The sequence below is a fragment of the Staurois parvus genome, unplaced genomic scaffold (genome assembly GCF_062004578.1).
Source record: "Staurois parvus isolate SC_StPar_1 unplaced genomic scaffold, SC_StPar_1.0 ptg000668l, whole genome shotgun sequence".
NCBI lineage: Eukaryota > Metazoa > Chordata > Amphibia > Anura > Ranidae > Staurois > Staurois parvus.
The window spans coordinates 4,132,817-4,153,611 of NW_028318464.1; the positions used below are offsets into that span (position 1 = coordinate 4,132,817).

Sequence of the window (20,795 nt, forward strand, 5' to 3'; positions counted from 1 at the left end):
CTACCCCTATGGAATGGTGGGTGTAAATGGGCTTGTGTCCGTTTACACCTGCCTACCCCCAATCCGATCTTGTCCACTAAGAAAAAAAATGGAAGAGGATCTGTCCCTCTTCATCTAGGCGGATAGGATCGAGGGCAGTCGGATATGAATGGACAGTGGAGTCCGTTTACAGTACCAAAAATAAATGGTGCACTGTCCGTTTAAATGATAAAACCCCCAAAAATATGCAATGCAATTACTGATTAGTCTTCTGGAAATGTAACAAACCAGCAATTCCATATATGAAACTCTCAATCATTCATAATAATTACATGAGCCTGCTATAATGAAATACATCACTCTTCTGACAAGTCCAAATATTCTCCATGTGATATAGTGCAAATAGACCACTATACTCCCTTAATGTAACTTCTTAAACATCATATCCAGTGTCCAGATAATAAAAGTGTTTATTCCGTGACATAAAACATAAATCTTCCACATAGTGCTTAAGTGAAGGTGCTTCAGTGCCCCAGCTGCCAATCCACCAATGTGTGCAATGCCCGTACACTTGAATACTCCACCTAAAATATTAGGCCACTTGCGCTTTACCAGGTTGCTCATGTGGTTCCACCTCCAGCTATTAGCAGCAACTTCACAATTAGGGTCCCTTTAAGAGACCAATCCTTGCTACCTCCACTCCAGATTATACCTTTACAACAGCACATTTCCAAAATTATGGATGCCCCACCTCCTGCACACAACTACAGGGGATGGATAAAAAAGTGGAAACACTACATGATTCGCAGGCGTGAATTGATGACGTTCTGTGTTGAAAGCAAAAATGATGTAACATTCTTTTGCTTCCACTGTGTGATGAGACACCTAGCTAACAGGTGGGAAGCCTCACTTTTGTCATTCACTGCGTGCGCTGCTAGTAATACAGAGTCATGTCAGAGCTTGCTGAGCTTCAAAGAGGGCAAATTGTTGGTGCGCGCTTAGCTGGTGCCTCTGTGAAGTTACCAATTTATTTGCCGTGTCGCAAAGTATCAAAGGTTGCAGATTCCGGGAAAACGTTGTCTGAGAAGCATAAGCACGGTCGACATGATCAACTGACTGAAAGAGACAAAAAGACATTGTGCAGGATTGTGACCCGGAATAAAAAAACGACTGCCACAAAAGTGACTATAGAGCTCAATCTCAGTTTTCATGGGCTCATTTACATTTGCAGGGGGGTCGTAAAACCCCATAGTTGAGACTTGTTTTTACCCCAACCCCCCTAAACATATATACAGGAACCGATCCTCTCTATTTTCCTACTTCAACCAATGAAATCCGGCTTCTCCTCCTCTCCCTGCCAGCATCACTCAGTGGCTGCGGGAGAAAAATGTTCATTGTGCTATTCAAAATAAACAACATTTTGAACCATTTCATTTCATTGTGGCCCATGACCGGATACCAAATCACTTAAGTGGCCTTCACTCTTCAAAAAGGATGAGGACCCATGGTCTAGGCAGATCGGATCAGTCTGGTGTAAATGGGAGCTGAATCCTTTACACCTGGCTGCCCATAGAGCATGTCTGCTCTGCATAAACTGCCTGATGGACCTGAGATCCGCCTGCTCTGATCAGCTGGAGATCAGTGGACAGATCCCTGCCGATCAAATCAGAATCCACCCCGTATGAACGGGGCCTAAAAGGAAAATAAAAAAAGCATTTCAAAGCTGATAAAATCGGATGCCACCCCATGTAAAAGGGGCCTAAAAGGAAAATAAAAAAAGCATTTCAAATGCAATAAGATGTGGACATGTTACACACCAACGCACACTAAAGAGGAATATCTGACTTTCAGCACATGGGGCTGCACAAACACATTGCTTTACATAACATTTTGGTGTATCCAAACTGGAATTTAACAACAAAACTTTTCCACGTGGTGACTTCTAAACAAATACTGTTTTCCTGACATCACCTTTGCCATAAAAGATGTTTTCAACTTATACATTAAAATCTGTGGCACAGGGTGACAGTATAAGTAACTCTGATGTGGATGAGCGGGAGATGCATTGTCACTAACCACTTAATGGATGAAGAAGACATTGGATTCAGAAAAGAAAGGTGAAGATGGTGGCGGCGAGGAACCTGTAAGCAGTGGAGAAGGGCACACTAAGAAGTAAGACTGCCATACAGTGCACTAATACCCACAATTCACAGATTTTTTTTTCACCTAAGATACAATTAGAACAGGAATCCTTAAACTTAATCCACTTCACTGTCCTTCAGATCTTAGGGGGACCGCACTGTGCCAGCGGGAGTAAAAATGGCCCATTGTAAGTAACAGTAAACAGTGCCAAAGGCTCATTGGTCAGTGGAATTAAAATAATGCATTTAGCATAGTTAGTGGTGGGAGGAGCATTGCCCCATCTTTGGGCTGAGTGGGGGAAATATTGCCTTATATTTGGGGTCAGTAAAAGGAAAAGTGCCCCATCATTGGGGTCATTTGAAGGAACAGTGATCTATTGTTGGGGTCAGTGGAGAAAATGGTGCCTCATTGTTGGTGTCATTAGGAGGAATGGTGCCTTATGGTTGGCAGCAGTGAAAGGAATGGTGCCCCATTATTGGTATCAGTGGAAGGAATAGTGCCTCATTGCTGGGGTCAGTGGGGAGAAATAGTTTCCCATCATTGGTGTCAGTAGAAGGAATAGAGCCTCATCGTTGGAGTTAGTAGAAGGAATGGTCCCTCATTGCTGGGATCAGAGGGGGGAATTGAGCCCTGCAATTGGAGTTAGTGGGAGGAATAGTGACCCATCATTGGGGTCAGTGGAAGGAATGGTGCCCCGTTGTTGGGGTCAGTGGAAGGAATGGTGCCCCGTTGTTGGGGTCAGTGGAAGGAATGGTGCCCCGTTGTTGGGGTTAGTGGAAGGAATGGTGCCCCGATGTTGGGGTCAGTGAAAGGAATGGTGGCCTGTTGTTGGGGTCAGTGGAAGGAATGGTGGCCTTTTGTTGGGGTCAGTGGAAGGAATGGTGGCCTGTTGTTGGAGTCAGTGGAAGGAATGGTGCCCCATTGTTAGGGTCAGTGGAAGGAATAGTGCTTCAAAGTTTGTGTTAATGAAGGGAAAGGTGCCTCATTGTTGGGGTCACTGAGAGGAATAGTGCCTTTCTTGGAATCAGTGGGAGGAATGGGGTCAGTGGAAGGAATAATGCCCAATCATTGGTGTCAGTGGAAGGGATAGTGCCTGTTTGCGTCAGTGAATGCAATAATACCCTATTGTTGGGGTCAGTGACAGCAATAGTACCCCATAGTTCTGGTTAGTAGGAGGAATAGTGCCTCATTGTAGAGGTCACTGGGAGGAATAGTGCCCTATCATTGGGTTCAAAGGGAAGAATGATGCCTTATTGTTGGGGTCAGTGGGAGAAATGTGCCCCATCATTGGGGTCAGTAGAAGTGCCTCACTATTTGTGTCAGTAAAAAGAATAGTACCCCATTGTTGGGGTCAGTGGAAGGAATAGTGCACCATTTTTGGGGTCAGTGGAAGGAATAGTGCCTCATTGTTGGGGTCACTGGGAGGAATACTGACCCATCATTAGGGTCAATGGTAAGAATGGTCCCTCATCTTTGGAGTCATTAAGAGGAATATGAGAAATAGAGAAAAAAAAAAAGCGCCACAAACTAAATAAAACAAAAGCTGCACTCCTAACCAAAAAAAGGTAAAAATGTGAAATCAAAGAGTGCGCTAAATATAAGTAAATACAAAAATTATTAGTTTAAAATAATGATGTCCGTGATAGAAAAAATTTTATATTAAAGTCCATCCACCATAACAAAGTAATTAAACAGTTCTAACATCTTGTATAAATCAAACACCGTGCAAAAAAAATCCACCACCGAATGAAATGGGTACACTCACCAGAGCTCCATGCTGACCAGATTATAAATCAGCAAAGATAGCGTTTGCTCTGGGGCGATGATCAGCAGAAGTAATCCAAACTGGGCGCAATATACTGCAAGCAGCCAGTCAGCACAATATGGAATAGCCTTAACAGCAGGTAGTCATCACGTCTCCATACCATAGATCATGTTCGGGGAATCAAAAAAGGAAATCATGGTGCAGTGCGTTTAAAACCAAAATGTTTTATTAAAACGTCAGAAATGCACTCACAAACAGGGTATCTAGCCGACACCAGCAATGACAGCCTCAAGAAAACAGAAACGAGCCTCGCTCACCGCGATATCACAGCCGACAGTCTACGAGGAGCGTACAGACGTCACATCCAAAAGAAGCCCTGCCCTTACGAGGAATGTCCAGATGTCACATCCAAAAGAAGCCCCGCGGGGCTTCTTTTTGATGTGACATCTGGACGCTCCTCATAGACTGTCGGTTGTGATATCGCGGTGAGCGAGGCTCGTCCCTGTTTTCTTGAGGCTGTCATTGCTGGTGTCGGCTAGACACCCTGTTTGTGAGTGCATTTCTGACGTTTTAATAAAACATTTTGGTTTTAAACGCACTGCACCATGATTTCCTTTTTTGATTCCCCGAACATGATCTATGGTATGGAGACGTGATGACTACCTGCTGTAAGGCTATTCCATAATGTGCTGACTGGGTGCTTGCAGTATATTGCTCCCAGTTTGGATTACTTCTGCTGATCATCGCTCCCAGAGCAAATGCTATCCTTGCTGATTTATAATCTGGTCAGCATGGAGCTCTGGTGAGCGTACCCAATTCATTCGGTGCTGGAATTTTTTTGCACAGTTTGATTTATACAAGATTTCAGAACTGTTTAATTACTTTGTTATGGTGGATGGACTTTTATATAAATTTTTTTCTCTCACGGACATCATTATTTTAAACTAATAATTTTTGTATTTACTTATATTTAGCGCACTCTTTGATTTATTCACATTAAGAGGAATAGTGCTTTATTGTTGGGATCAGTGGGAAGAATGGTGCCTCATCATTCGGGTCAATGGAAGGAATAGTACCACCATCAGTCAGATAAGTGGAAGGAATAGTGCCTTATTGTTGGGGTCAGTAGGAAGAATGATGCCTCTATGTTGGTGTCAGTGGGAGGAATAGTGCCCCATTGTTGGTGTCAGTGGGAGGAATAGTGCCCCATTGTTGGTGTCAGTGGGAGGAATAGTGCCCCATTGTTGGTGTCAGTGGGAGGAATAGTGCCCCATTGTTGGTGTCAGTGGGAGGAATAGTGCCCCATTGTTGGTGTCAGTGGGAAGAATAGTGCCCCATTGTTGGTGTCAGTGGGAGGAATAGTGCCCCATTGCTGGTGTCAGTGGGAGGAATTGTGCCCCATTGCTGGTGTCAGTGGGAGGAATAGTGCCCCATTGTTGGTGTCAGTGGGAGGAATCGAGCCCTAAAAAAAAAAAGTATGTTGTTCCAAGGGGTGGTAAAAGAAAAGCAAAGGGCCATACCCATCTGCTGGGCCGCAGTTTGGGGCACACTGAATTAGAGGAATGTAGGGTGCAAACATTGATATATAGACCCCTATGGAAAGAGATGATGCTCCCGCTCCCCAAGACGGTTGATGGTGTAATCAGGCGAATGTAGCAGAACTCTCCTGTGCGCCCCCGGCCTCCTCTGTACTGATCGCCATGCTGACATAACATGTAGCGCACCCGAACTTTCCAGCTGTCGGTTCTGTCTCCGCCCCCTAGCTCTACACTATATACCGTAAGCAGGTAAGGACCGCCCACTTCCCCGCCCCTTCTCCTATATCACCTCCTAGTCTTCGGAATAGCAAGTTCGCTCTCCTCTGTGTATGTGTGACACGTGACTTCCGGGGCACCATGTTTTCAGAGTCATTTCCGGAGCAAGGGATGGAGGCGGACGGGTCGTATGAGCCGGGGTTCGTAGGGATCCGCTTCTGTCAGGAATGGTGAGCAATGCTGGCTCTGGCGATAGGATGATACCAGAGAGGGACTACATATCCCAGCATTCCCCTCAGATATAAGTCTATGGCAGTGCTGGCTGTACAATTCTCTCTGGATGGAAGACAAGATCCCACACTGCAGGAAGTGGACGGTGTGTAGGATAACAGTTGGGCAGTGGCGCACAAATCAATGGAATCACGATGTTTAAAGTGTTTGTAAAGCAAAAACTGTTCTGTACTTCTGCATGCAGTATGGAAGGGGAAAGCCTGACTTTTGTTCTGGCTGTGCACTTATGGGGACATGTCCCTTCATTTCCTCTCCTAGAGATTTAACAGGAAGTTGGAGGAAATTTCCCAATGTCAGGGGAAGTCTCTTCCACCTCTAGCAGTACTAGGAGCCAATCAGTTCATGTCCTGATAAGAAGCATAGTGATATGAGGAGAGAGCAGAGTGACAGGGAGATGAGCTCATCGCAGTGCTGCTTATCCTTTCACTGTCCAGGCACAGGAAGTGGTTGAATGACCGTGCCCATTGCCGAAAAAGTCCAGTACAGTGTATCTCCGCTGTGAAGCTGAATATTGCTGGTTTGGGTATGGAGTCTTTTAACTGCCTCCAGCCTGTCATTGTTCTGGGAGGAGGTCATATGATGTCCTCCCATCTTTAGTTGCACATGCATGCCCCAGGGGAACGCGTTGCAATGATCGGTGCACTTTGTCCATTCACAGCTGATTGTAAAAAGGAAATGCTGGGTAATGGCAGTCCTCTCCTCATGCTGACCGTGCTCTGATGATCAGTGTAGCCCCATAATTGCCACCTGTCAGTGCGCATCAATGCCACATACCAGTGCCGATCAATGCATCCTCATCAGTGTAGCCTATCCGTGCCCATCAGTGCAGCCTCATTAGCGCCCATCAGTGAAGGAGAAAAATTACTTATTTACAAAATTTTATAACAAACTAAAACTTTTTTTTTTTTTCAAAATTTTCAGTCTGTTTATTTTAGTTTGTTTAGCAAAAAATAAAAAACCCCAGTGGTGATTAAATACCACCAAAAGAAAGCTCTATCTGTCTCAAGACAATGATACAAATTTAGTTTGGGTACAGTGTTGCATGACCACACAATTGTCATTCAAAGTTCAACAGCGCTGAAAGCTGAAAATTTGGTCTAGGCAGGAAGGGGAGAAAAGTGCCCAGTAGGCAAGTGGTTAAAGACCAACTCCAGACAAAATACGAACCCCTCTGACCCACCCCAATCTATCCCCCCCGCCTTCTGAAGTCGGGTATACCTGCTTAAAGAGGAGCTCCAGTCTTACTTGGCATCTTAAAGTGGTCTTTAAGGTCATTTTTCTTTAAAATAAAAAAAAAAACAAACATGTTATACTTACCTCTGAAGTGGTTTTGCACAGAGAAGCGCCAATCCTCATCTTCTTAGATCCCCCCACTGGGGCTCCTGGCTCCTTCTCGCTGCCGAGTACGCCCAAAGCACACAGGTTGCTATGGGAGCACCCAAGCAGGCTCGCTCCTGAGCTGCTGCTCTGTATGTCCATTCACACGCATAGGTGCAGCTCGGGCCCCCCCCCTTCTCATTGGCTTACTGTGCTGTCTCCGCTAATGAGGAGAGAGAGTCCCCAGAGAGCTGAGACTCATCGCTGGATTGCGATGGGGATCAGGTAAGTATTGAGGGGGAGCTGCACACAGATGGTGGGTTTTTTTTTTTTAACCTTCGTGCATGAAGGAAATAAACCTTGAGCCTCTACATCCACTTGACGTAAAGGAAACTGGCATTGAAGCCTTGTGGCTTCACAGCCAGTCTGCATTACACATGCGTGAGCCATGCTGCACTTTGTGAATGGTCCCAGTCTTCCGGGACCTGTGATGTGTCCCAGAATGCTGCAGGGGAAAAATCCAACTTTGGCGATCTGAGCTAAAGTGGGAGCAGGTGGGTTTTTTTTTTTTTTTTTTTTTTTTTTTTTTTTTTTTTTTTTTTTTACACAAACAGGTACCCTCTCCCCTTGCTGTTTTACATTATATAATATGTAAAAGTGCAGTGCTAAAATCAAATATCATATACAGTCAATTGATACATATCATAAATCGTGGTCATACATGTGCTAATAATAAACAAAAATATTTATATTATATATAAAAGTCATAAGTGAAGTGTCCATAGCTAGATAGAGGTCTATCTATCTGTTGTACCTATCTATCCATTCAGTTGTATCCGACCCTTGGCGATTGCATGGACCTTCACTCGTATGTGACTTTTTCCATGAATTCTCTTAGCAATTATTTTACAGGGTAGGTTGCCAGGTCTTTCCCCAACCCCTACCATGCAGGAGATGCCGCATGACCAGGGATGAAACTAGGACAATTTAGACAGGAGCCAATTAACCTACCAGCATGTCTTTGGAGTGTAGGAGGAAACCAGAGTACCTGGAGGAAACCCACGCAAGCACAGGGAGAACATGCAAACTCCATGCAGGAGGCGCCATGGTTGGGAATTGAACCCATGACCCATTTACTGCATGGCAGATGTGCTAACCACTAAGCCACTGTGATATACAGTGGGGCAAAAAAGTATTTAGTCAGCCACCAATTGTGCAAGTTCTCCCACTTAAAAAGATGAGAGGCCTGTAATTGGCATCATAGGTAGACCCCAACTATGAGAGACAAAATGAGAAAAAAAATCCAGACAATCACATTGGCTGATTTGGAAAGAATTCATTTGCAAATTGTGGAAAATAAGTATTTGGTCACCTACAAACAAGCAAGATTTCTGGCTCTCACAGACCTGTACCTTCTTCTTTAAGAGGCTCCTCTGTCCTGCACTCATTACCTGTATCAATGGCACCTGTTTGAACTTGTTATCAGTATAAAAGACACCTGTCCACAACCTCAAACAGTCACACTCCAAACTCCACTATGGTGAAGACCAAAGAGCTGTCGAAGGACACCAGAAACAAAATTGTAGACCCAGGCTGGGAAGACTGAATCTGCAATAGGCAAGCAGCTTGGTGTGAACAAATCAACTGTGGGAGCAATAATTAGAAAATGGAAGACATACAAGACCACTGATAATCTCCCTCGATCTGGGGCTCCACGCAAGATCTCACCCCATGGGGTCAAAATGATCACAAGAACGGTGAGCAAAAATCCCAGGACCACACAGGGGGACCTAGTGAATGACCTGCAGAGAGCTGGGACCAATGTAATAAAAGCTACCATCAGTAACACACTACGCCGCCAGGGACTCAGATCCTGCAGTGCCAGACGTGTCCCCCTTCTTAAGCCAGTACATGTCCGGGCCTGTCTGAAGTTTGCTAGAGAGCATTTGGATGATCCAGAAGAGGATTGGGAGAATGTCATATGGTCAGATGAAACCAAAATAGAACTATTTGGTAGAAACACAACTCGTCGTGTTTGGAGGAGAGAGAATGCTGAGTTGCATCCAAAGAACACCATACCTACTGTGAAGCATGGGGGTGGCAACATCATGCTTTGGGGCTGTTTCTCTGCAAATGGACCAGGACGACTGATCCATGTACAGGACAGAATGAATGGGGCCATGTATCGTGAGATTTTGAGTGCAAACCTCCTTCCATCAGCAAGGGCATTGAAGATGAAACGTGGCTGGGTCTTCCAACATGACAATGATCCCAAACATACCGCCCGGGCAACGAAGGAGTGGCTTCGTAAGAAGCATTTCAAGGTCCTGGAGTGGCCTAGCCAGTCTCCAGATCTCAACCCCATAGAAAACCTTTGGAGGGAGTTGAAAGTCCGTGTTGCCCAGCGACAGCCCCAAAACATCACTTATCTAGAGGAGATCTGCATGGAGGAATGGGCCAACATACCAGCAACAGAGTGTGCCAACCTTGTGAAGACTTACAGGAAACGTTTGACCTCTGTCAATGCCAACAAAGGATATATAACAAAGTAATGAGATTAACTTTTCATATTGACCAAATACTTATTTTCCACCATAATTTGCGAATAAATTCTTTCCAAATCAACCAATGTGATTGTCTGGATTTTTTTTTTCTCATTTTGTCTCTCATAGTTGAGGTCTACCTATGATGCCAATTACAGGCCTCTCTCATCTTTTTTTAAGTGGGAGAACTTGCACAATTGGTGGCTGACTAAATGTGTGTGTGTGTGTGTGTGTGTGTGTGTGTGTGTGTTTAGAGCGACAAAAAAATTAATGTGGATGGCATCAATGTAACGCCGGCAAAAGCACAACTCAGGCCAATCCCTCAGATATATTATGTCTTGCCATGAATAAATTTGCCAAACTAGGGGCAAATTTAGCTCCCATGGCTACTCCCTAGTTTGCAGATAGAATAGCTTATCAAACCAAAACTTTTATTGTTTGTTCAGCGCTCCCTTTTATCTACTTATTATGTTACATTATATGTCACAATCGACAGACATCCTCTTCCTGAATGTACAGCCCATGCTTGGATAAAGCGAGATATAGGATCCTACACATTTCAGGTATAAAAGAACAAATACTAGCTAAGCTTCCAGACAGACTGATCAGTATCCTATAATCTGCTGTATCCAGCAAATGATGCCTGGTCCACACTTTCTCACCTGTATGTATATTTGTTGGTTTGGGGAAATTCTACAACCCTTGGAAATATCACTGGATGTAAAGATGCCAAGGAGGATGTCAACCTGGCAGTCTGGGTGCCCAGTGCAGCTTCTGATAGATGATGGGAGTGTTAGAAACAAGCTTGTGCATCGAGAAGGGAAGATTCGACTGAGAATGGTTTGCAAAGAGTTACATGTCGACAGTAAGCAAGTACATTCTGTGCATCTTGACTTTTTTTTTTTTTTTTTTTTTCCTGAGCAGGAGAAACTCTGTCTTTAGTGGAAAACCCACCCATAGACTTTCATGACTTTCTGATCAGGGCTTTGAAAAACTTTAAAGGTGAACTTGATCAAAAGGTCCATATGAAAAGACCCTAAGGTGCTGATGCATTTTCCTAAATGGACCTTTACGGGCCTCCGACTTATAGTGGCTGAAATATTGCATTGTGCTACCCTGACGCAAGTGTCCTGAGGTTATTTTGTATAGGTATCATGCTGCTGTCTCTCTGAGAGCTTTTACTGTGCCAGCAATATGTGAATTTCAATAAACATTCATTGGTGGTGAATCCATCAGTGTAATTTAAAATGCATTCATCAGCAAAATTTATCAGCAGTGAATGTTTGGTGAAGACACATTCACTGCCTTTATAAATGTATACCTTAATTCTCTAAAAATTAAAATGTTTGTTTTGCTGACTTTTCTAGCAACAACATGTTGTATCCAAAAGAAGACAAAGAAAATCGTATCCTGCTGTATGCGGTAAGAATATTTTTGGAGACATTTAGCCAATTATCCCTAAATTAAAAAATGAAAAAAAGACTGACATAAAACTTTGTTGTTCATGCGATATTGTGACTGCTTGCATTTAGTTTTTGTGATTAGCACAGGAGGGATCCCAGAAACTGTGGTCATGAACATCTGTCATTAATATGTAGTGTAGTGTACAGGAACTTCCTCCATGCAGTTTTCACTTGTCCCTTGGAACCCCCGAATGCAGGCCATCAGTAAAATTGCAAAATTGAAGGAGGTTGACCCACCCCTTCCACCAATTCTTATTGGTCCGTGAGTCCACCCAACATAGTGATGGGCCTAGCAAAAGGTATGCAATAAAGTATAACTAAAGGCAAAAGTGTGTGTTTTTTTATTTTTGGGTGGGGCAGAGAGGGTTTAGAACACCTAGTTTAATAAGTTTTTATTGCTGTTTGTCCCTGTCAGGGAGATTCACCCTCTGTTTTGTCCTGGTTACCATTGTCACTGACAGTGAATCTCAAATTTTGGGTTGCCACCAGAACAGGAATAGAGTGGAAATCTTCAAATGGAGACGCTAGTTCTAGAGGGATTTTCTCTCACCACTGTTTCTGCTATGAGGCAGAAAGTGAATGGAAATCTCCCCAATGCAAGAAAGAACATACGAACACGCACACTGGGTGACGTGAAGAAAGTTTTACTGGTCTGAATTACAGGAGTAAATGTTTGTTTCTGTTTGTGCTTTCCTTTTTTGAGATTGAAAATTGCCTGGTTTTCATGTTGATGCTTTGAGTTGCTATCCTGAAAAAAGGAAAGAGATGGAGAATACATGCTTTCTCCACCTTTTCATTTTCACCATGATTACAGGTGGGTGACTTAGAAATATGAAGCCAACCCCAGCCAGGTACCTATCATTTTTAAAAGGCCGGCAATGAAAACTCCCATATTTCTTATTTGACAGACTTATTTTGTGGTTGCATCTGTTTTTTTTAATATTTGAGTGAAATGTTTGATCATGCAGTAAGTACATGAAGGATAAACCGTTCAACACTGTCAACAAACAGGTGTAGTTTAACCACCTCCTGCCCACCATATAGTCCAATGACGGGCACAAGGTGGTTCTCTTATTCTGGGAGGACATCATATAACGTCCTCCCATTCTCCCCGCGCATGCGCAGCTCATGGAGCGCGCGGCGATCGGCGGTGCGCTGTGTCCCTCGGACACAGCGGATCACCGATGACGGAAAGAGCCGAAGATGTCGGCTCGGTCGTGATCAGCTGTGTCCATTCACAGCTGATCACATGTAAACAGGGAAATGCCGGTTATCGGCATTTCTCTCCTCTCGAGCTGTCACGCTGACAGCTCAAGAGGAGAGCCGGTAATCTGCATTCCGCAGAGGGGACATGTACACTGATGATCAGTGTGCCCTGATGATCAGTGTAGCCCCAGCAGTGCCACCTGTCAGTGCCACATCAATGCCACATATCAGTGCTGCCTTTCAGTGGCTATCAGTGCCCACCACTGCAGCCTCATTAGCGTATATCGGTGAAGGAGAAAAATCGCTTATTTACAAAATTTTATAACAAAAACTAAAACTTTTTTTTTCCCAACATTTTCTGTGGTTTTTGGTTTAAGAAAAAATAAAAAAAACCCAGAGGTGATTAAATACCACCAAAAGAAAGCTCTATCTGTCACAAAAATGATAAACATTTCATATGGGTACAGTGTTGCATGACCGCACAATTGTCATTTAAAGTGCGACAGTGCTGAAAGCTAGAAATTAGCCTGGGCAGGAAGGGGGTATAAGTGCCCTGTAGGCTAGTGGTTAAACCAACTTTTTGCGTCTTTTTCCCCTCTAATGGTATTTTATGTCAGAATTGGTGGCCCAATAAGTCATTGTGATCAGACCCTTTATTCCATAGCAGTAATTTACCCTTCTAGGAAATGGAGGTGGATCTGTTTAATTACAGTTGTGCTCAAAAGCTTGCATACCCTTGGAGAATTGGTAAAATACAGTACCATTTTTAAATAAAACATGAGTGAACAGGCAAAACACATTTCTTTATCTCTTATGGGGTTCATAGTCAGCTGCAGGACATAACAGAATGGGAAAATCCTAAAACAAAACATGGTAACAAGTAAACAATTGAAATGATCCCTGTTCAAAAGTCTGCATACTCTTAGTTCTTTAATATGGCGTATTGCCCCCTTTAGCATCAATGACAGGGTGCAGTCTTTTGTAATAGTTGTCTGAGGTCCCACATTCTTGTAGGTGCTATATCTGCCCATTCATTTTTGGCAAAATGCCTTCAGGCCATGAAGTCTTTTTGTCATCTTGCATGACCCTCACATTTGAGATCTCCCCAGAATGGCTTAATGATATTACAGTCAGGAGACTGTGATGGCCACTCCAGAACCTTCACCTTTTTATGCTGTAACTAATGGAGACTCATCTTTAACTTGTGCTTAGTGTCATTGTCATGCTGGAAAGTCCAAGAGGTCACATGCGCAGCTTTCACTCAGAAGAATGCAAATTGCCAGTATTTTCTGCTAACCTGCTGCATTCATCTTGCCAGCAATTTTTACAAGATTTCCTGTGCCTTTACAGCTCACACCCCCCCTCCCCCAAAAACATCAGTGAGCCATCTCAATGCTTCACAGTGGGGATGGTATTCTTGTTGCTGTGTGTCATGTTGACTCCTCTCCAAACATGGCGCTTATGGTTGTGACCATTCAGCTCTATTTTGGTCTAGTCACTCCAGAGTGTGCCTGAAGCTGTGAGGTGTGAAGATGGCATGTTATAACTGGGCTTTGTGGGATCGGTGTAGTAAAGGCTTCTTTCTGGCACCTCGACCATTCAGCTCATTTTTGTTCAACCACACTTTTTCCAGAGCAGCCTGTATTTCTCCTGAGGTTACCTGTGGGTTTTTCTTTGTATCCGAAACAATTGAGTACTGTCCGTGATACTTTTTTTGCTATCCCAAACGATTATTCTGGTAGTTGTGGCTGCAATCTTTCTTGGTCTACCTGACCTTGGCTTGGTATCAAGAGATCCTTGAATTTTCAACTTCTTTAGAAGTGATTGAACAGTACTGACTGGCATATTCATTCATATAGCATATTAAAATATTTTTATATCCTTTTCCATATTTCTAAAGTCCCATTACCTTGTTATGCAGGTCTTTTGAAAGTTGTTCTGCTCCCCATGGCTCAGTATCTATCCTGCTCGGTGCACCCATGTGAGCGCTAACAAACTCATTAACTATTTATACACTCACTAATTGAAATTAAAAAGCCACAGATGTGGGAAATTTTAACTTTATTTGCCATTTTATCCTGTGTGTGCCTGTACCAATGCCAAACATTCCAGGGTTTGTAGACTTTTTTGATCATGGGCATTTGGGCAATTTCTGTTATGATTTAAAAAGGAGCCAAACAACGTATGTGACCATAAATTGCTTCATATGATCACTATCCTTAAATAAAAGAAAGTTTGTTTGTTTTTTTTTTTTTAGCATGATCAGTCATATATTTTCAATATCCGTGCCAGAATTTCATGATTTCTGCCAGGGTACGCAAACTTTTGAGCACAATATCTGACCACGGGGTGTTTTTTTTTTTTTTTTTTTTTTTCTCGAAACACAACTTCTTGTCATTTTTATTTTTACCCCCTTTGCAGTGTCGAAACTGTGACTACCAGCAGGAGGCTGATAATTGCTGCATTTATGTCAATAAAATCACACATGAAGTAGAGTGAGTATTCTCCATTATTTTGTATTACTCTGTTGTGCTTCATATATACACTGTCTACAGTTATATGGCGCAACTGGAAAGAAGTTTTATAGGTTCACTTCTAATCGAACATGAAAATAGTGTGTCTAAACAAAGCCTACCCACTGACTAGCTCATTCTGCCATTTATCTGCTTAGGACCAGGAGGAGGAAAAGTGTAGTCTAAGCATCTGACACTCCTGAAAGTGTTGACGGTGGAAGAATATTGCTGTATATTTTTACAAATACATAGCATATAGATACAGCGGATAAAATAAGTATTGAACATGTAACCATTTTTATCAGTAAATATATTTCTAAAGGTGCTATTGACATGAAATTTTCAGCACATGTTGGTAACAACCCAAGCAATCCATACATACAAAGAAACCAAAACAAATGCGTTCAGCAATGAAATTATGTGTGATTAAAATGGAATGACACAGGGAAAAGGTATTGAACACATGAAGAAAGGGAGGTGCAAAAAGTCATGGAAAGCCAAGACACCAGCTGAAATCTATCAGTAATTGTGAAGCAAGACCTTCACAACCTTATTGTTGCAAAACATACTGATTACATGGGCTACAGAAAAGATTTCTAAACTTCTGAATGTTCCAGTAAATACTGTTGGGCCATAATCCAGAAGTGGAAAGAACATAATTTCACCATAAAACCGGCCATGATTCTTGCAAAATTTCTGACTGGGGAGTGAAAAGAATTATCAGAGTTTCCCAAGAGCCACTCGTAAATAAACCCCAATGACTCCAAACACAAAGCCAAGGAAACTCTCAGCTGGTTTCAAAGAGAGAAAATAAAGCTGCTAGAATGGCCCAGCTAATCACCTGACTTTGAATTCAGTAGAAAATCTATGGGAAAAAACTAAAGATCAGAGTTCATAGAGGTCCACAGAACCTTTAGGAGTTAAAGACTGTGTGGAAGAATGGGCCCAAATCACACCTGAGCAATGCATGCGACTAATTTCTCCACAGAGGAGGCGTCTTGAAGCGGTCATTACCAACAAAGGATTTGTTACGAAGTATTAAATACATTTCAGTTAACATGTTCAATACTGTGGTGTGTGGGTGTTTTTTTTTTTTTTTTTTTTTTTTTTTTTCCCCCCTGTTATCCCATTGACATGAAATTTTCACCACGTAACAACCCATGCAAATAGCACCTTTAGAAATCTCTACATAGAAAAATGGTAACTTGTTCAATACTTATTTTACCTGCTATTTGTCAAGCACAGCAATAGTAAGTCATAATTTCATGCGTTTTTTTTTTTTTTTTTTTCCCCTTATGAGATGACTGCAATCTGATAGGTGGCGATAGTCACTTTTGGGCAGAAAGGACTACCTCCAAGGTATCCTGCTATTTGAGTTGGGAACTAATTTTTGTGGGGGGTGTATTGGTATGATGTCACATATGCAGATATTTGCAAAAAATAACAAAACCCTCCTGTATTTAGCCTGAAATTTAAAAACTGTATAATTTTTATTTTTCGTGGCTAGTTCAGTTGTGTAAGACCTTGGGTCCCTGCTGATTAATTACCCGGTAATTACTTGCCTGGTAATTACTGAGCATCTGCATCAGGGAGGAAGATTGTTTACTCAAGGACACTGCTTGGGATGGCTGTGCACAGTAGTCATCCCGATCAGTGTGCTTTCAGAAAAGAACACTCCCAGCACACAGTTAACCCTTTGATCGCCCCTCACATTAACCCATTCCTGCCCAGTGCCATTAGTACAGTGTCAGTACTTTTTTTTTTTTTTTTTTTTTTTTTCTTTCTTTCTTTCTTTCTTTTTAGCACTGATCACTGAATTTGTGTCACTGGGGTCAGTTACAATAAGCTCCTCCAGTCTGCCACAGTCCTGCTAAAAAGTCGCTGATTGGCGCCATTACTAGTAGAGAAAAAAATCCCATTATCTGTACCGCAATTTGTAATTGCTATAACTTTCACGTAAACCAATTCATTTACACGTATTAGGATTTCTATTTTAGCAAAGACATGTCACAGAATAAATGTTGACCTAAATTTTATGCTTTTTTTTTTTTTTTTTTTTTCTCTCCTCAAAACTGTTCTTTGCTTATAGCGCAGAAAATAAGTAATGCACAGGTGATCAAATACCACTGAAAGGTCAATTTTTGGGAAAGACATAAATTTCATTTGACAATTGCATGGTCATGCAACGCTGCACCCAAAGTATAGCAGCGCCATAACTCAAAGAATGGCCTGCTCATGAAGGGGGGTAAATCCTCAGGAGGGCAAGTGGTTAATAAAGATCCTTAAATAGCCAAGTTAGAGTGTTTAGTTTTCTCAGCACAGTTTTTTGTTTTGCTGCTTGGGGACTCTATCTACAGTAGCAAGTTTTTTTTTTTTTTTTTTTCTCCTTCTTGTCTCTGACCCTCAGATCATCACTTCCTACCTCCTCCCCTCTATTCCACAATTATGCCGACAACAATCTACACTCCTAGCACTCACCCCTTTCTGCTGCACTTGCCGGTCCTGCCACAAAAATGTCTCTCGCTGTTACCTGTCACCTCAACAATCTACAATTTGGCCACACACTTGCCCTCACATAACCTGCCACCCTGCACCCCCCCCCCCCCCAACCCTGTTTTGCATCTCTGCTGGAGCACTGTCATTTTGCCATTGTAATGTACAGGGCAGATATGATGCTTTGCAAGTTATTCTTCTGTGTTTTGTTTCTTAAACTTCTGTCATTGCTCTAGAAACAGACTGCAGAACCTCTTGCAGTGCTATCACATCCTTTGCCTTCCACTGGTGACAGTCTTCAGCATACCCTTTGATCTCCCATCCTGCACAAATTTGCACCTGTCATCCCAAGTTTCCACCATTCTGGAATGTTCACACATTTCCTAGTTCTAATGCAGCATATGTTTTGAATTTGTTTTCCAGTGAACTGACTCAGATCATTGCAGATGTATCTCAGGACCCCACACTGCCCCGTACAGAGGATCATCCCTGTTCAAAGTAAGTGCCCTTACCCAGCAGAACTCGCATCTCTTGCCTGCCTTTTTATTCAATATAGTGTGTAATAAATGTCTCTTTTACAGATGTGGACATAAAGAAGCGGTGTTCTTCCAGTCTCACAGTGCGAGAGCTGAGGTATCTTTTTGGTGAAGTTTTTTTTTTTTTTTTTGTTGTTGTTTGTTTGTTTTTTGTGTTTTTTTTTTTTGGATTTTTTTTTTTTTTTTTTTTTTAGTTGCCACATTTTATTCTCTGGAAGATCACTGCACTTTTCTGACAAGACCTCAATATATACCTTTCTCCTAAAGCTGGTGTCACCTTTGTTCAGGCATTATCTTATAGCTGCATCTACTTCCTCCACAGAGATGCTGGCCCAGGGATGATTAAATTGTATATTCCAGTGCATATACACAGTCATAGGCAAGGGGAACTTTTAAAATGGGTGAAAAAAGGATTGTTGCTTTCACTTCGCAGGATGGTTTACATACAAAGCTTCAAAAAGCTAAGCAAACATTTACTTTGTAAAGGTGAATTAGCTCTGCTCCCATAGTAAATCAGCCCTGGTGTGTTAGGACATTTTCTTCAATATCGACTATTTTAGCCATCTCCTTTTCTGCTAATAGTTTAGAAATGCTTGCGGCTTTATCTATGAATGTCAATAAAACCTTATGTTTACATAATCATCCTGTCATCTGAAAATGTGTAATGTACCTGTTCAGGAAAAACATCCTAATAACTGTTGCAATAGAAAGGAGCTTTTTGTGCGTGGTGTGTTTTTTGGTTTTGTTTTTGTTTTTTTCATTTTTTTTAATCACACTGCACTTTAATTCTCTTAGGATGCCATGAGATTGTATTATGTCTGCACTGCTCCACACTGTGGTCATCGCTGGACTGAGTGACCTCCTCCCTGAAGATTTATTTTCCTTGTGTGTTTTTTTTTATTGTTCAATAAATGTACATTTTGTTTTATCTTAATTCAGCAAGTGTCTGTTCTTCTGTATGGACAAACGGTGACTTGCCAACATCAATAAATTCACACCTATTTATTTTTTTGTAAGAAATAAATATAGCAGTATGTTTTAAACATAACCATGTTCCATCGATCTTTCTTCCGGTTTCATCTTTCAAATGCAAGCTTTTTTTCATCTATTCTCAGGCTTTCCTTTTCTAGGGTGGCTATATTTGTTCTTGTCCACCTTGCTTGCCCTCAATATGGGCTACACATCTATGTGCAGACACATTCAGCTCTCTGGGAGTTGTATGCATAGAGTGGAGCAATTGACCAGAAATGTTAAGCACTGCTAGCTCTAAACGGATAGCTGTAAGATGCACCAATGGAGGATAGGGATCATGCACAGGACAAGAAAACATTGACATTCTTTAACAGCAAAAAATAGTCGTTTAGTTGACAATTTAGTACAATTGTTAAAAAACAAGTTTAGTTTTACCTTTCGCCTAATGTTCTCTCCACATTCATTCCGTTTTCTACTGCCTCCTATTTCCTGCTTTTATCTACTGCTCTGGTATTCACATTGAGTCCACATGCATTCATGCTTATGCATGAAAGTGGTTGGCCTTTACACCTGGACTTTAACAACATGTATTGGTTCTGTTTTACACACATGAATGGTCTTGCAGCACTGAATTATTGGTACCATTCAATGCCTTCATAACAGCATCCTAAGGCTTCCACAGTGTAGTTGGCTTTCCGTACTGAATGAAATGTTGCTTGATATTGTTTCAGGATAGTTCTTTCACTTCTTAGAACATTAGGATCCCTTTTTTAGGGCCAGTTCACACCACATGTAGTCCAATGCATTTTTAATCTGCATCAAAAATGCTTGGATAATAATGAACATTGATTCAAATGGCATAGTTCACACTAGTGCAGTCAACAAACGAAGAATATGCATTTTTATTTTTTTTCTTTATAGCATGAATCTGGAACATGGTAAAACACATTGGAACTCGTCTAAATGCAATAGAATGCACATGTCCCTAATTGAAATGAAAGAGGAAATAAAAGCTACAGAATTCATCCGGATCGCAGAAATGTGGTTCAAACGGGCCCTTTAGGGTTTATTCAAACCAGGTGTATTTTATGTGTGTTTTTTTTTTTGTTTTTTTTAAGTTTAGGAAACCTACTTATTCCTTGAAGGGCTGATGGATTTTAAAATCCAAAGCTTTAGCAATGGTGGGGAAGCATGAAACAAAAGATCAAAGGTTATCATCTGATTCTTGAATTATTACATTTAGATTTCTACAGATAAATGTGATGTTGTGTGGGATCATGTCCAGTGTAGTAAAAACAAATTGCATGACAATTGATTTGTGTAATTTTCAACTTTAGTTGGTCTCGGCACAGGCTTACTTTGCAACACATACAAAATAAAACTGGCTGTTGATGCACGAGACCTTATGGTACACCTAGTTCGTTTCTCCCCCTATTCCACCATTGCACCAAGCCAAAGGTCTGGTGTTGTGTTTATGGGTGCCATAGGACACACTGCAAATGTCAGCTAACAACATTTTGTTAGTCAAACCATTTTTTTCCAAAGGAGTGGCACTACAATGCCCTGTGGTAGAGCAGGTTAAATGCAGTGCACCACTGCAAAAAGGCCTTAAATAGTGGACCTTGCAAAGCTAAGCATTAAAGTGGAACTTGAATCAGAAAATTGCTGCTAGATCACTTCATGTTGAACCCTTTTGCAGGTATAGCTATGTAAAACATTAAAATGAAGTGCCTGTACTTTTTAAATTCCAGTAATACATTCTCACACTGCTTTACACATGCTCAGTTGCCATCTATTTTGTGGTACTGCTGAAAATGTAAA

At 41.8% G+C, this 20,795-nt stretch overlaps 1 protein-coding gene across 1 annotated transcript; it reads left to right on the forward strand.

Annotated features, from left to right (window-relative positions):
• Nucleotides 1-5,750: 5,750 nt before the first annotated feature.
• Nucleotides 5,751-18,936, forward strand: POLR2I (RNA polymerase II subunit I). The gene is made up of 6 exons (XM_089651966.1): nucleotides 5,751-5,870; nucleotides 11,159-11,213; nucleotides 14,882-14,955; nucleotides 17,890-17,964; nucleotides 18,048-18,099; nucleotides 18,798-18,936. Exons 1-6 carry the CDS (start codon nucleotides 5,782-5,784, stop codon nucleotides 18,858-18,860), a joined length of 408 nt encoding a protein of 135 aa, XP_089508092.1. The 5' UTR covers nucleotides 5,751-5,781; the 3' UTR covers nucleotides 18,861-18,936.
• Nucleotides 18,937-20,795: the final 1,859 nt, after the last annotated feature.